This window comes from Eurypyga helias, unplaced genomic scaffold (genome assembly GCF_000690775.1).
Source record: "Eurypyga helias isolate BGI_N326 unplaced genomic scaffold, ASM69077v1 scaffold22046, whole genome shotgun sequence".
Taxonomy (NCBI): domain Eukaryota; kingdom Metazoa; phylum Chordata; class Aves; order Eurypygiformes; family Eurypygidae; genus Eurypyga; species Eurypyga helias.
In genome coordinates, this window is record NW_010255105.1 from 2,524 (window position 1) to 17,789 (window position 15,266).

The 15,266-nt window shown below is 60.6% G+C and overlaps 1 protein-coding gene across 3 annotated transcripts; it reads right to left on the reverse strand.

Moving 5' to 3' along the window:
• Positions 1 to 204: 204 nt before the first annotated feature.
• Positions 205 to 13,928, reverse strand: NDRG4 (NDRG family member 4). 3 transcript variants are annotated; one of them, XM_010153227.1, is made up of 15 exons: positions 13,818 to 13,928; positions 13,359 to 13,403; positions 6,814 to 6,919; positions 5,481 to 5,601; positions 5,166 to 5,228; positions 4,898 to 4,958; positions 4,493 to 4,579; positions 4,353 to 4,409; positions 3,890 to 3,993; positions 2,906 to 2,962; positions 2,758 to 2,809; positions 2,186 to 2,233; positions 1,915 to 1,950; positions 1,710 to 1,761; positions 205 to 465 (listed from the first exon to the last, which is right to left on the reverse strand). In XM_010153227.1, exons 1-15 carry the CDS (start codon positions 13,890 to 13,892, stop codon positions 311 to 313), a joined length of 1,119 nt encoding a protein of 372 aa, XP_010151529.1. In that variant the 5' UTR covers positions 13,893 to 13,928; the 3' UTR covers positions 205 to 310. The 3 variants fall into 3 exon arrangements, with proteins under 3 accessions (XP_010151529.1, XP_010151531.1, XP_010151530.1); XM_010153228.1 differs by lacking the exons at positions 13,359 to 13,403; positions 13,818 to 13,928 and adding exons at positions 1,092 to 1,130; positions 9,142 to 9,250 and having other exon boundaries at positions 311 to 465; XM_010153229.1 differs by lacking the exons at positions 13,359 to 13,403; positions 13,818 to 13,928 and adding an exon at positions 9,142 to 9,250.
• Between the last annotated feature and the right edge of the window lie 1,338 nt (positions 13,929 to 15,266).

The window sequence follows — 15,266 nt, forward strand, 5'->3', positions numbered from 1 at the left end:
CCATCCTGGCCCCGTCCCCCTTCCACCCACCCTCCCAAGCCAGGGCCAAGGCCATACTAGGGAGGGTGGGGACCAATGCAGAACCATGTGTGACTGCAGGGCAAAACCAGGAGCTGGAGCTGGGAGGCAGTGAAGCAAAGCCCCTCTCCTCCGGTACCAGACAAGGGATGAGGCCAACGGCAAAGAAGACAAATCAACCCCGAAGAAGCGAGGGCCCCGGCAGAGGACGTCCACGGGGTGGGTGGGTGCTGGCGGGATGTTGACGGATGGGAGATGGCTCTGGAGGAGACGTCGGCAGCGGGTGTGGACCTCAGCACGATACCTCCATGGTGTGGTTGATCTGCCCCATGGCCTCGGTGCTCTCCGAGTGGGTGCAGGCACGTGGGCGGGTGCCATCCACCGAGCTGGCGCTGGTGAGGGAGGCCGTGCGGGAGCGTGCCAGGCGGGTCATGCTGGCGGATGGCACTGCACAGGCACAGAGAGATGGCCATGGGGCTCAGCTCCCTCCGAAAGTTAACCTGAGCCAAATGCCTTACACAAGCAAAACTGCCGGTCCCGCTCCCTGATGCGAATGACCCCGGGATCAAGCTTGCAGCATGCGGCGCTGTGACAACGTGAGCAGGTCCAGGCTGGCATGGGACAGCGGGACAGGGACAGGGCACCCTGGGACAGGCTACACACCAGGCACATCGCCCCAGCATGCAACCACAGGGTATGAGGCAGGGGGGACCCCCTGCCACCACGGTCCAGGGAAGGGGATATCAGGGTGGGAGCTCTCCTGGCTCCCCAGGTTGTGCAGGGATGGGGACACCCCTCCAGTCAGGATCCCCAGCAGGCACAGCTCCTGGTTGTCTGGAGGAGGGTAAGCGGGCACGCTGCCGAGACTGTGCCCGCATGGAAGGCATTTCTCAGCCCCTGGCCCTGGCTCAGGGTGCCATCTCAGGCAAAGCGGAGCGAGGCAGAGGGCACCTGGCTGGGAAGGGCCAGCCCTGCACCCAGGCTGCTCCCAAAGGTGCCCAGGCAGCTCGAGGGCACAGGCCAGGCGGGCACCATGCAGCAGCGGGCATGGGCCGAGCGGCACTGAGCGGTACCTGTGCCTCCACTCAGCCTCCGATCCTTCAGGTGGGTGACTGGCAGGGGTGGAGCGGGAGAAGGGCAGGAAGGGTAGAGAGAGAGCGTCAGCCCCTGCCCAGCCCCACGCGTGCATGCACGTGGACCTACATGTGTGCACACGGACCTGCACACAAGCAGGTACCTGTGCACGTGGACCTGCAAACACACGCGTGTACACAGACCTTCACACACATGCACACACAGACACGCATGCACACACACACACACTTGTGCTCACGGACCTGCACACGCACATGTATGTGCACAAACTTGTGCACACGGACTCCACGCATCTATGTGCACACACACCGCCTCTGCTTGTGCATGCCCAAACACACGTGTGCGTGCGTGTGCAGGGACCCTGTCCACACAAGTATGTACGTGCAGAGCCCTCGTACACACATCTGTACACACATCTATACACCCCGTGCCCCTGCGAACGCATGGACGGACACCTTATACACCTGCACATACAGCTCTCCATCAGGGTGGGCACGCGGGGGTGCCGGGCTCCTCTCCAGCACACGCGCACACAGGCAGACACTCACGTGCACACCCAGGCACGCACCAGCCCCGTGCCCAGCCCTGGCACTCACTGTAGCCCATGCCTTGCAGGAAGTACTTGAAGGCTTCGGTCAGCTTGCCGGGCTGCGGGGAGAGAGCAGGCTGAGGAGAGGCAGCATGGGGGCTGAGATCCCCACGCAAGACCCCTGTGTCCCCCTCTGCCCATCCCCTGCTAGCCAGGGACGGCACCAATGCGTGCCTCAGGGCCCAGTCTACCCAGTTAATGTGGGGGCTCACCTGTGTGACCTGGGGCAGCCCACCGGAGTCAGCCATCTGCAGAGAGAAGGTCCTGCTTAGTCTGGGAGGGTGCCTTTGCCGCCCACCCTGTCCCCGGGTACCTGCTGGCAGGATGCCACTGCTGGGGCCACCCTGCTCCCCCCACCTACCCCCAGCCCCCATGGCCAGGACGGACCTGGAATAGGGAGATGGGGACGCCCTGTAACCCGGGGGCAGAGGGCAATGGGGCATTTCATGGGCAGCAGGGACCATCCGGCTGCCCCCTGCCTACCTTCAGGAAGGTGGTGTTGGTGGGATCCAGCTTGGAGTTACACTCCACCTGTGGGCAAAAGGGATGATAGGGGTGCCCTCAGCCTGGCAGAAGTAGCCCACAGGTACTGCCACAGGCCCATGGCACCCCAGCTGGCACATCCCACCCCAGCCCGGTGGAGACAGGGTGCAAGGGGAGCCCTGAGTCCGCAGAACCACCATCCCTTGCCATGGGGCAGGGGACCTTCCTCCTGCCAGGCAGTTTCTGGGCAAGGGTGGGGGCTGGAAAGGGAGGGGAGGGGGACTGGTGGGGCAACCTGTGTGTCACACGCATATGCACAAGCACACAAGCGTGCTCACGTGCGTATGCACAGAGGTACTGGAGTGTGCTGACACACCCCAGAATGCAGGTGTGAGCACATCTGGGCATATGAGGAAGGGGAGGTTTTCCTGGTGTGGCAACCATGCACAGATGTACGTGCCCACAAGAGTGGGTAGGTTTGCACATGAGCTCCTGCACACGGGAGCTCACACGCATCTGAGCAGGCAGCGAACATGAGCGTGCCCTCCCTCGGGCACTACCCCGCCACTCACCACCCCCTCTTCAGCCGGCGCGTTGTCTCCGACAACCAGCATCACAGGGCAGCTGGAAGTGAGAGGAGGAAGGGACACCGTCAGGACTTGGCTTGAGTGGATTCCACCACGCAGGGACCCCCCTGTGCCATGCTGGCATGACTCTTACCGCAGTGTCTTGGCGTTGGGCACAGTCCCAGGCCGGTTGATGTCCAGGTCCCTGCGGCTGACGGAGGAGAAGGAGTGTCAGTGTGAGTGCGTGGGCAGGTGCTGCCACCAACGCCGTAGCACAAGAGTGGGGGCACTGCCAGCTCTGGGAAGCAGCACCGAGTCGCACAATCCCAGCACCCTGTGGATGAAGGATCCCACCGCCCTCCAAGCTGACCCCATGCCACGGGATGCAGCACCCAGCAGAGTCGCAAGGTTCCCAAACCCCTGCACACATGGGACAGCATTTCTGCCCCCTTCCCCAGGCCTGTGCCAGCACCCAGCACAGGAGAAAACCAGGGGACGTGCACCCATGGCCGTGGGCAAGGGACATGGCAAGGTTCTGGCACAGGTAGCACCACTCCCACCTCCCTGGCCAGCACCAGTGGGCAGCTTTACACTGCTGTCTGCCTGTGCCAGAGGGTGATGGCAGCACCCAACAGGCTTCAGCCTGGAGAAGAGGAGGCTCTGAGGAGACCTCATTGCAGCTTTCCAGGATCTGAAGGGGGCCTACAAGGGTACTGGGAGAGGACTTTTTACAAGAGCCTGTAGTGATAGGACAAGGGGTAATGGGTACAAATTGAAAACAGGGAGGTTTAGATTAGATATCAGGAAGAAATTCTTCACAGAGAGGGTGGTGAGGCACTGGAACAGGTTGCCCAGAGAAGCTGTGGATGCCCCATCCCTGGATGTCTTCAAGGCCAGGCTGGATGAGGCTTTGAGCAACCTGGTCTAGTGCAGGGTGTCCCTGCCCATGGCAGGGGGGTTGGAACTAGATGATCTTTAAGGTCCCTTCCAACCCAAACCATTCTAGGATTCTATGATTCTATGATTCAGGGCTCCCGTGGAGCCCTCAGGGCCCCCCACCAGTGCTGCAGCCCCTCGCCCTGGCACAGACAGGGGCTCAGCTGGCTGGCAGGGCTGCCCAGGGAGCTCACCTGCTCACCTGTTGTACATGTTGAGGAAGAGCTGGAGGTTGAACTGGTTCACCACGCTGCCGATCTGCTGCCGGTAACTCTGCACCAGCTCCGTGTTGTTCACCAGCTCTTCCTGTGCCGGCAGAAAAGAGAGATCAGGGTGGGTGCTGGCAGGTGCCGCAGAGACACCCCACTCCCCCAGGCCTGCCCATGCCGTGATGGCCAGTGGGGAGGGATGCTGGGCAATGCGGGTGGGCACAACGGTGCTGCAGACAGCACACCCAGGCGAGACGCGGGCACGAGTCACACTCGTCAAGGCTAAGTCCCGGATCAGGCAGGAGGGATACAGGTAGAGCTTGACTAACCCCATCCCTGGGCATGGGGCAGGTCCAGTGGCACTGTGGCACACGGCAGGGCACGGCACTGCTGACCCATGTAGGAGGCTGGGGAGGGGGTCAGTGGCAGGAGGCCGGCAGGACAAACAGCCCTTACCTGGCTGAACAGGTGGGACAGGACAGTGTCCGGCAGCGTGCTGGTGAGGCCAGAGAGCTGTGGGGGGAGCACAGGGAGTTATGGCACTGCCATCCCAGGGAGCCGCCAAGGCCAGGATGGGGGGTTGGGGCCTTGCCCACCTTCGCAGCTGCCCAGTCAATCCAGCCTTTGCCATTGGGGTCGATGTTCATGAGGACCAGCCCTTCAACCAAGTCGGGGAAGATGAGCTGCAGTGAGCAAGGGGGGAGATGCTCAGTGGGGAGGGGAGATGCAATCAGGGCAGCCGCCCCCCACAGCATCGCTGCCTGCTGCACAGGTGCTGCATGGGGCTGGCGTGCCCCTGTCATGGGAGCTATCGGAGACGTGCGGCAAGACTGCACAGCCGCTATGGCCAAGGCACTGCTGTCCCAACTTCCCCATCCCTCCAGGAGCCTTCGCAGCAGCACAGTCTGCCCGGGGGGTGTCAGCTCCGGGTCATTCCCATGCCCCAGGCTGACAGCAGGTAGGGGCAACTAAGGGCCAGCCCATCCCAGCCCCAGGCTCACCGCAAACTTGGCCAGCACGTAGGCTCCTGCCCCAACACCGATCCCAATCACATACTTGAACCTGAAAAGTAGAGAGGTGCGTATGGGGGGGATGGTGGGGTCCAGCATGGGTTCCCTGGGGCACGCCTCCACCCACAGCATGGGGCACAAGAAGAGATGCAGGGTGCCAGCTTACAGGGAAAACTCCCCCAGCCCCAAACCTTTGCCTCCTGCCCTTCTCCCTGCCCAGCACCCTCAGCTGGCAGGCACAGCGGAGAGGCTGACTCACCCGAAATGCTGCACCACACTGGGTAACATGGCAGCCAGCTGGTCCATGGACGGGTACTGGTACCTGCGGTACAGGGAGGCACAGGACAGCAGTTATGGGACCTGCACAGAGTGGGAAGGCTGGGGCAGGGTCACTGGGCTGCCCGAAATGGGCAGGGAAATGCCACTGTCCACCCTGGGCCAGTTAGCTGCCACGGGCTTTGACACGGTTCGGAGAGACCCGCAGGCTGGGCATGACTGCCCAGGCAGCAATGACACGGCGGGCAGGGACGTGATGCCCCCAGAGCACCAGTGAGCCCCAGAAGCTGGCACCTACCCCTGAGGGAACTGCGAGGCTCCTGCCTGCTGGCCTGGCGCATCCACGTGGCACACCACAAAGTGCTTCGTGATCTCCTGCATGTCCTCGTAGTTGAAGAAGGTGTTGAAGCAAAGCTTGTCTGTCAAGGGGCAGGCAGGGATCAGAGACCGAGTGCCCCAGCACAGGGACCTGGGGGCCAGGGGAGCATGGGGAGGGGTCACCTGCCCTCCCACTGCCCTTCAACAGGGAGGTGACATGCCACCAAAGCCCACCCATCCCCTTCCCTCCAGGCTCCTTGTCCCCACACTGTTAGCAATGGCTGCATCCCAACTGGCACTGGGAGGCAGGAGGATGGATGAACACAGCCAGGAGGATGAGTAGTTTGGGGTAAGCCTCATCTGCTTGGAGGGATGGGACTTGGGGATGCAAAGCCTTGAGCTCCAGGACCACCTGGCAGGCAGCAGGATTAGCAACCTGGGCTATTATTGGCCCTATCCAAAATCCCCAAAAAGGGTTTAAGCATACATGGGATTTGAGAAACGGCTGCAAATCTCCCTGCTTGGAAAAGAAGAAGATACAGTCCCAGCGCTGCGGTGGACAGGTCACCACCATTTCAGCAGAATACAGCCAGCGCTGGGGCTGCGAGGGGTCCTGCCGCATGGCATCGGTGCTGGGACATCCCTCCCAGAACATGGGGGCAAGGCAGGTTGTAAGGCCCATCGCAACCACCAGACGCAACCCTGGACAGCAGAGTGCTGCTGTGACGGTGAGGCAGCACACGCAGCACGTCCATGACTCAGCCTCAGCCGCCAGCGGAGGGGGAGACGCTTCTCCATGCTCACGTGGCACTGGGCGTTCTGGCTCAGCCAGGGGCACAGGCTGGGGTAGGGGTCTTGGGTGCAGGTCCAAGGCTACAAACACAGAACCCCACATCCAGAGGCCTGGCTCAGGGTCTCTCCTTCCCTGCTATTCCCCGTCTCCTTCAGCCCCCACTACACCATGCTACCAGCCAGCTCCATGCTCTGAATACCAATGGTCCAGCGGTGGTGGCAGGGACGGACCCGGCATCCCCTGCATCCCGTCCCTGCGTGGCATGAGTGGGCAGACAGCCAGCACCGGGGTGGCCAAGCACTCCTGGCTGTTCCTGGCCCAGGCTTTGGGTCTGGCTGAGCATTCAAACTCTCCTGATGCTTTCAGATGCCTGTGGAGACCCAATGCAGCCTGGGGACCCTCCCTCGGAGGAAGCAGAGAAGCTGAGCCAAGGACTTTGGCTGACGTCCCAGAACCTTGTGCAGCCCCAGGCTCACTCCCATCTGTCCCTCCTCCCCATAGCCCAGGGACCAGCACTCACGGTTGAGGCCCACATCGTGATACGTCAGGATGGCCGGGCGATTCCCCTTGGGGGAGCCCCGGATGACCACGTGCAGCAGCCCGTAGGGGGTCTCAATGTCATGTTCCTGGGGGAAGAGGAGACATGGGGTGATGCCTGCCTGCCCCAAGACATCGTCTCCTGTCCCACCATCCCACCCCTCACTGCTGCTTCCCCGGGCAGCTGGGTTCCGTTGGAGCACAAGGGAAACAGGGAAAAGAGAAGGAGCCGTCCTGGGAAATCATGCCTGGGGCATTGGCAGAAGGCAGGACAAATCACATACAAATGCTCCCAGCCTCCGCTGACTCCTCAAGGGAAGGGGAGGACGTGAAATAGGATAATAGGATTTAGGATTGGACAGGTGTATCGTGGGATGGGATCACAGGATCAGATCAAGGCCTAGAGGTTTGGAATGGCATGGGATGGGATGGGATGGATCAAGGCCTAGAGGTTTGGAATAGCATGGGATGGGATGGGATGATCCAAGAGGGTTTTGGGAGAGGAGGATCATGGGATGGGAGAGGTGGACCACAGGATGGGACAGATCTTCAAGGGTCCTTGACTGAGGGAGTTTTGGCAATGGGGAAGGGGGGCAGGGAAAACAGCATGGCCTAGTTGGCCTGGATTCACTGTGCCTGGGACAAACAGGCAGAGGTCAGATCCCAGACACCATCCCAGGAAACACTGCAGCATGACCCGAAAACGACAGCTAAAGCCATTTCAAAATCCCTTGGTCTGAAATGGCTGTGCCCCCTTACAGAGACCAGGACTGTCCTGTGCCTCAGTTTCCCTGGCAGGGAGGACTCCAGCCTTACCTTCATGACCCCTGTCCAGCCAGCAAGGGAAATTGAGGCTGCAAGCCCAGGGGCTGGCCAAGGCATTGCTGGGGGACAAGGGACCAGGGGTCCACAGATGCCCGTGCCTGCCAGCCAGCACAGTGGCAGTGACCCCAAAGCTGGGCTCTGCTGGGCGCAGGAGCATCACGCGCTGAGGAGGGCCGGGCTGGGGAGGCTGGCAGGATGCCCAACCAGCGCGGTCCTCGCTGCAGGCACTGGTAGCCCCACGGATGGGCTGGTGGGAGGGGAGTAGGTATGCTCCCATAGGTTACACTCCACCAAGGACTCTGAAGGACATGGGCCTCAGGTGGGAGGAATTGCCTGAGGACAGGGTCTCCTCACTGCAGTGCCTCCCCTCGCCGAGATCCGCTGTCCCCGGGGGGATGCAGCACCCAAAGACAGCTCAAGGGCTCCATTGAGACAACACTTGGCTCCCCAAGGGCACCCTGACCCCAGCCCTCACCCACAGCTGTTCCTCGACTCTCCAGGGCTGTATCAGGCAGCAGGCAAAGACTGGGGGCATCCCCTCAACAACGGATGAGGAACTGGAGGCAGAGGAAGGGCCTGGCCCAAGGTCATCCTTGTGGCCTGACTCTGGGCACAGGGCTGCCTCCTTGCCATATGCACACCCACAGACCCCTCACAGCCCCAACAGCTCAGCCTGTAATCCCACCCCAAAATCACATGCCTGTAGTGGTGGATCCTGCCACAGCACTGCTACCCCTCCTCCACCACTCCACCCCCTCCCAAGACAGGCACATCCCTGCCCGTGGTGCAGCCTCTGCAGCATCGCTGGGTACCACAGCCCTGCCCTTTGCTGCAGGGATGCTCTCTGGGGGAGGGAAAGGCTGGGGATGGAGGGGATGCAGGCAGCAAGGCGGGGGGGATAAACTGACAACCCATGGCCCCAGGAAGAAGGGACGTGGGGTCGCAGCACCCACAGGTGCCTGAGAGAGCCCAGCCCTGTCCATGTTACCCACTCGCTGCTGCAGTAGTGCTCCCACTTCACTCACCCCACCCTCTGCACCAGCCTGTTGCCATCGGGTGTTGCCATCCCCACAGAGACCAGAAAGCATCCGAGGGATTGCTTCAAAACAGCAAGAGACCCTCTCCCTCTGCAACTCTGGGGGTGGGGAAGGGGCACAGTGCCCCCCACCCCCATCAGCACCAGCCGTGAGCCCCAGCGCAGTCTGCAGCAACCGCAGCCTCGGCCTCGGCACAGCATCTCCTCTGGGCTCAGGGAGGACATGCTCAAGGACAATGCGTCCCCGAAACCTGCGGCACATCAGGGATGCGGCAGTGGGGCTGGGGGAAGGAAGGGCTCCCCAGCTGCAGGTCCCCCCAGCACCAACGCCTGCCTGGCCGGCACTGAGCCCTACTGGGTGCAGAGATCCAGCCTGGGCGAGCAGGGGAGGTACTGGGGCAAAACTCCCTGGGAAAGGAGGGCAGCGAGCACGGGAACGGCGGTACCTACCCCATCCCAGCACTCCGGCATGGCGAGGAACCGGGCAGACGAGGATGCGAGGGCAGGGTGGGCTAAGCACGGGGTCCCGGCGTGGGGCACAGCAGTGCAGCGGCGAAGCGGAGCTCTGCGCTGGCTCAGCCCCTCGCATCGATTTATAGCCGAGCCCCAGCCCTGCGCTAAGCCCTCCCTCTCCCTTCCCCCTCGACGCGATGCGAAGCCCTGGCAGGTTTGGCCTCCATTGCAGGCAAGCGCAGCAATGAAGCCAGCACTCAGCCATTGGCTGGAATTCATGCTCCAATTGGCCCCAAATACCCTTGTTTATGAAGAAAAAAACGCCTGGCACCGAGCGGTACCCACTCCATCTTCCCTCCTTCAGCAGACCGAGACAGACCGGAGTGCCTGGACAGGGCTGCACCCGCACCCGTTGCAACACACGCAGCATCGTCACGGCAGAGCCCAGCCATGCTCGCCCGCACCCATCACATACGCACCCGTGGCTCCAGCCCCACGCAAACACGCAGAATCATGCTCGAGCCTGCAGCTGCCCAGACCAAGGCCCTGCAGCAATGCTCACGTACCAAGAAACACACACACACACATAGCCACGGACGGACACGGATACACGCTAAATACACAGGCATGCTCCACATATACACGTGACCGTGCACATACGTGCACAGGAAGACGTACCAACACAGACACGCAAGCAAAACCATGTCCCCACACATGTCTGTGCATGCAAACTTTAGAAAAACAAACAGAATCGCCCACACTGAAGAATATGCACAACACAAAACAGTTGTGCATACCCCCATGGGGCTGGGCCCTGGGTGTCTGCGTCGGTACACGTATGTGCATGGTCATGTGTGTATAAGGAGCAGACCTGCTGCATCCTTCTTCTGTGTGCTTAGTGTGTATGCCATGGCCATCAGTCATGCAACAACAAGCTGCATACATGCAGAACCTTGTGCACATGTGCATGGAGGGGCACATGCATGTAACATGTGAACACTGCCCGGATATCTGTGTTGCCTTAGCCATCAGCACAGTCATCCCAACTGCTGTGGGATGTTGCCAGGCAGGGGATGTGCAGGATTTAGCCCCAACCTGCATGCCGCCAGTGGCAGGAAGAAAGACAACCCAGCAGCGCCCAGGGGTTGGATGCTGTCCCTGAGCTGACACATGCTCTGTGCACACGCGTGTGATTCCCATGTGCACATGAACATAGGCAGGTGGCTTCTGCCCTGATTCCAACGAGGCTTCGTGAGAGGGTGAGTCCATCTGCCCGCAGCTTGCACCCATGGATGGCCTCGTGCCGTCATGGCTCCAAACCCACCCCAGCAGGTTCTGGGTGCCATCCCCCTGCACCCCGCTTGCCCCTGCCCAGCCCAGCACCACTGTCCAGCTCAGCACAACTGGCACCCAAGCCTCTCCAGCACAAAGCTGGGCGATCACAGATGGAGGAAGAGTCCCACGGTCACTCCAGCGCCTGCCCAAACGGGCTGGAGAGCCATGTGCCAGTGCTGGACCAGGGCAGCATGCAGCCGGGACCCTCCAGCCTCCCTGCCCACCACAGGGATGCTCCGTGCCAGCTGGAGCCTGCCATTGTCACCATCACCCCCACCCCGGCATCTCGCCAGGGCTTGCTTCCACCCTGCCCTGTCACGCACCGCAGCCATGGGCGCAGGGGGGTCCAGCCACCATCCCCAGCACATCCATGGGCTTCCCTGCATGGCAAAATCCTCAGCTTCACCCAGCAGACTTGATTCTGTGGAGTCTATGATGTCTAATAACAGGGCTGAGACACTTTTCCCTGGGCATAGCCCTTTCCCGGACCCGGACAATCACCCAGAGCTGGTGAGGAGTCACTGAAAGCAGTGTCCGGCAACCAGCCAGGGGGTCTGGACATGGGAGAAAGGACAGACAGGACAGCACCCACCCTGCTTCCACTGAAGAGGCTTCCCCTGCCCTGCTTTGTTCTGCAGGGAGCTCAGAGCAAGCCCAGAGAGATGCATCTCTGCTAACGACGGACTGGACTGACTGCGAGGGGGAAGCCCAGCTCCCAGCTAGTTCCTGGCACAGGGACAATGCTGTTCGCACTGTCTGGGTCTGGGTGCCATTTTTCCTTTCCTCAGCCCTGCTCCCTGTGGAGCCAAAGAGCATGAGCAGCCACAGCCTCCGGGAAAAAGCAAGACATGCAGAGAGGCATGAGCAGGTGAAAAAAGACAGAAAGTGGCAAAATAGAGGAGTGAAAAAGCCGAGGTGAAGTAAGGCATGAATGCAAAAGGGCAGGGAGACAGGAGGGCTGAGCCAGGCTGACCCACTTGAATGGCATCGCCACCCCATTGGCTACTAGCCCATCTCCTTGGCGGGTGGCCCAGACCTTCAGCAAGTCCCAGTGCAGAGGCACCTTCCCTCCTGCACTCCTGCACCTTGGCTTGTGCCAGCAGCCCCAGGCTGGCAGCACAGGAGCGGCGATGGCTCTGGAGAGGAGCAGAGGGTCAGTGATTGAATTTTCCCAAGGAGGTGAGCCTCGGAAATGGGTTAAGATCTCCCCGAGGAAGGGCAGGCAGCCCCCACCTTTGCAGAGAACCAACTTGCGAAGTGCTGGGGTGGGGGAAAAGAGGGGGTTACTCCAGCAAAGCAAGGGAGGCTCATCCTGTCCCCACCCTGAGGCTCTTGGAGGAGAACCAAGAGGGCACAGGGCCCAGCTGGCTTGGGAAAGGCTGCCTTGACCCGTGCACGGTTCAGGTTTTTAGGTACTGAGGCCATGCAGGTGCGTGGCTGTATCAGCACCAGCACAGACACGGTTCAGCGCCACCATGGGCCAGTCCCTGGAATACTGACAAGCAAACATTGTCCTAGGAGGGCCATTGCTCTTAACATCCTCTGCATGCCAACCAAAGCCCTGTCCCAGCACAGCTGAGCCAGAAGCAAAGCCATACTGGTGCTTGTGGTGCTACCGGGAGCTCCAGGCAGCCTGGCACTGCCACCTCCCTCTCCCTTCTTGCCCTCACTTTGGTGTCACCAGGAGCTTTGGTTTCCTCTCCAGTGGTCAACAGGGACCTTGAGCAAGCAGAGCAGGAGTAGCTCAGACCCGCACACTGCCGCTCCCAGCCCCAGCATCTCTCCAGCTCTGGAGCTGCCAAAGGAAGGGTGGCATTTCTTGTCCATTACTGCCATTCTTGAATAATTTTGTGGCCTCTGAGAGGGCCAGCAGAAATCTCTTACTCTGTGAACCACCTCCCAGCATCCTGATGAAAGTTCTTGCTCCCTGCCTAGCTGCACCCTGTCACCTGCACAGGTGATAGAGACCGAGCAGATCAGCCCCAAAAGCCTGGGCACTGCTTTGGGTCTACCAAAATGGGGTCATGGGCTCCCCTGCCCTCTCCCAGCACTAATGAAATCCATATTTATTTTATCCTTGCAGGTGCTGCCGTTTCAGTGCTGGACCTGGCAGGGCTCAGACAGTACCCCCTGAGCCCACCCTTGCCACTGGCAAAGCAGCAACACACAACCTGAAGTTGGTCACTGGTGTCCCCTGGGAGAGGGGATGCTTTGGGAGAGGGACAGACAGCAAGCTGGGGTTCCAGCAGCCCCACTACCTTCCCTCCCATCTTTCGGCACCCCAGTCTCTGCAGGGGGAGGCTGGTGCGGGATGAGCTTGGGCAGAGGTGTGAGTGCTGAGGATCAGCACGGAAGCCAGGCACAAACTGAGCCCCTGTGAGCCCCGAGGGCAGGTTGTGGGGCTCCTGTGGAGAGACAAAACGCAGGTACAGAGCAGGCAGGTGCCAGCCAGAGGAGCAGAGGGGCCCTGCTGTCCGTAAGAGTGGGTGGTATGGGGGGGCAAAGCCCCAGCTCACCAAAAAAGAAAGAGGCTTTCAAACATCCTTATGTAAGCAGGGAGCTGGCATCACCCGGGAAACCATTGCCATGGTAATGGTAGAGGGGCTGGAAAAGCAGCTCAGCCCTCCTGAGAAGAAATCACTTGTTTTGAAGAGGTTTTGTCCCGGTCCCAGTCGCCAAGTGCCCGCGCACCAGCACAGAGCATGCCTGGCACGATGTTCAGCCCCATGCACAGACACCGACCAGGCACGGCGTTCCCATGGAATGGGAAAACAGCAACACCCCTGGGTCTGCTCAGCGTCCCACAGCCTTCCCCAGCCACAGGCTGCCGTCCCATGCAGGACCCAGGGGTGGGGAGCACTCCCCATGGCTGGTCCTACCTTCCAGTCCGTGTCCACAGCAGAGAGGAAGACATCTGAGTTCTCCTGGGGAGAGAAGGAGCTGCTAGGGACAGAGACATCCCCCCGGCGCCCCTCGGTCCCACAGCACCCTCCTCCCACCCAACTGATGAATCCCCCTGATATCACAAGCGCCCACTCGCCGGGGCAGCGCTGGGTGCAGAGGGACACAATGCCCACATGCGTACACATCTACAATACCCACACACATGTGCGCACACACGTGTATTAGCACGTAGGTGCAACACCTTCACACATACATCATCACACCAAACCCAAACCCATCTTACCCATGCGTGGGCATCGAGACCAGCACACAGCTGCACACCAACACACGTGTGCACACACATGTACCCAGTACAAGCACATGCACGCCCCTAAGTTCCCATATCCCGGGGACCCACATGCAGGAGTTGGAGCCAGCGTAGCAACTGGACTCACCAGCTCAGCGTCCTGGCCCCGCAGCAGCGGCTTCTCCTCGGTGAAGCGCAGCTCGTGCAGCCCTGCCATGGTCATCTCCTGCAGCAGAAGCCCTGCCCAGGGCGAGGGAGAGGTCAGCATCCATGGGGACAAGTCTTGATCCCCTTTGCCCCAGCCCTTCAGACCCTCCTGGGTCTCCCTGACTCCATCCATCTCTGACGGGGACTTAGTGCTTCGGCTGTCGGGGGCGGTGGGAGCAGTGAGCTCCTCTGCTGGGAGCTGGAAGCAGGCACAGGGCAGGCAGTGCCTGGAGGAGCTCGGCTCCCAGCTCCCACCCAGGTCCAGCTCTCCCAGTTACGGACAGACCTGTCTTCAGGGCACGGGCTTAGGCAAAACAAGGTGGTCTGTCCATGCTGGTCGCCCCTGTAAGCACTCAACCCAGGGCAAGAACATCCCAATTCCCACCCCAGCTTCCAACATCACTCAGAGAGAGAGAAAATCCAACACTTTGGCTGCAGATATGGGTGGAACACAGGGAGATCTCCCTGCACACTCAGAAGGAAGGGTGAAGTTTCTCAGCTGTGCTGGGAAGCAGAGGGATGCTCTGAGCAGCAGGAGAGCAGAGAGACAGCCTGAAGTTTGTATTGCAGTGTCGGGAGAAAACCAAATGAGAAGCCTTTGCTCCCAAACTCTTCTTGTTTGGTGCTGCCCAGACGCAGCTCAGCCCCAAGGCTTCCAGGGACAGACTTCACGGAGCCACCACTCAGCAGAGGCATGAGACTGGACACAGCTCACCAGAGCACTGGGACTCTGTACCCCCCAGCACTGGCATCTCCAAGAACAACCCCAGGCACAAGCCCAGCTTAGAAAGCAGGGGGGGGGCAAAGGCAGCTGGCTCCACACAGAAGGAGACAGACAGGGGGGACAATCCAGGCTCCCCTGTGTATAGATGGGGTGGGTAACGGGCAAGTCCCAGTGCAAGGGGACCTGTGCTCAGGCGTTTGACACTGCAGCCTCCATTTCGATCCCTTCCCCAAGGCCAAGCCTTCAGATGAGTTGTTGCTGCTCCAAACAAACCAGCACCAGTCCCACACCCCTCCACTGGCTATCCACCCGTTGCAATCTCCCCGGGGATACCAGGGAGGATGTGGGTCTGCCCCAGCACCGCAGCAGACACGGACCCCGCTCCATCCACAGACTCAGCCAAGCCTGCTCCACACTTTGTCCACCTCCAAACCCAGGTCAGCCCAGGCTGGCAATGTGGAAAAGCCAAGAAAAGCCACAAGCATTGCAAAGCCACCAGGAATACAGGAGCTGGTCATAAACTCCCCTCCAAAGCCGGCTTTTGCTCATCCAACCGGGTTTTTCATTGGAAAAACAAGCAGGCTGTGCCATCTGGCTGCTTTCTGCAGACACCGCATTTTGCTCCTTGGGAGCCATCCAACGAACTGTTGGAGGGAGAAATACCAC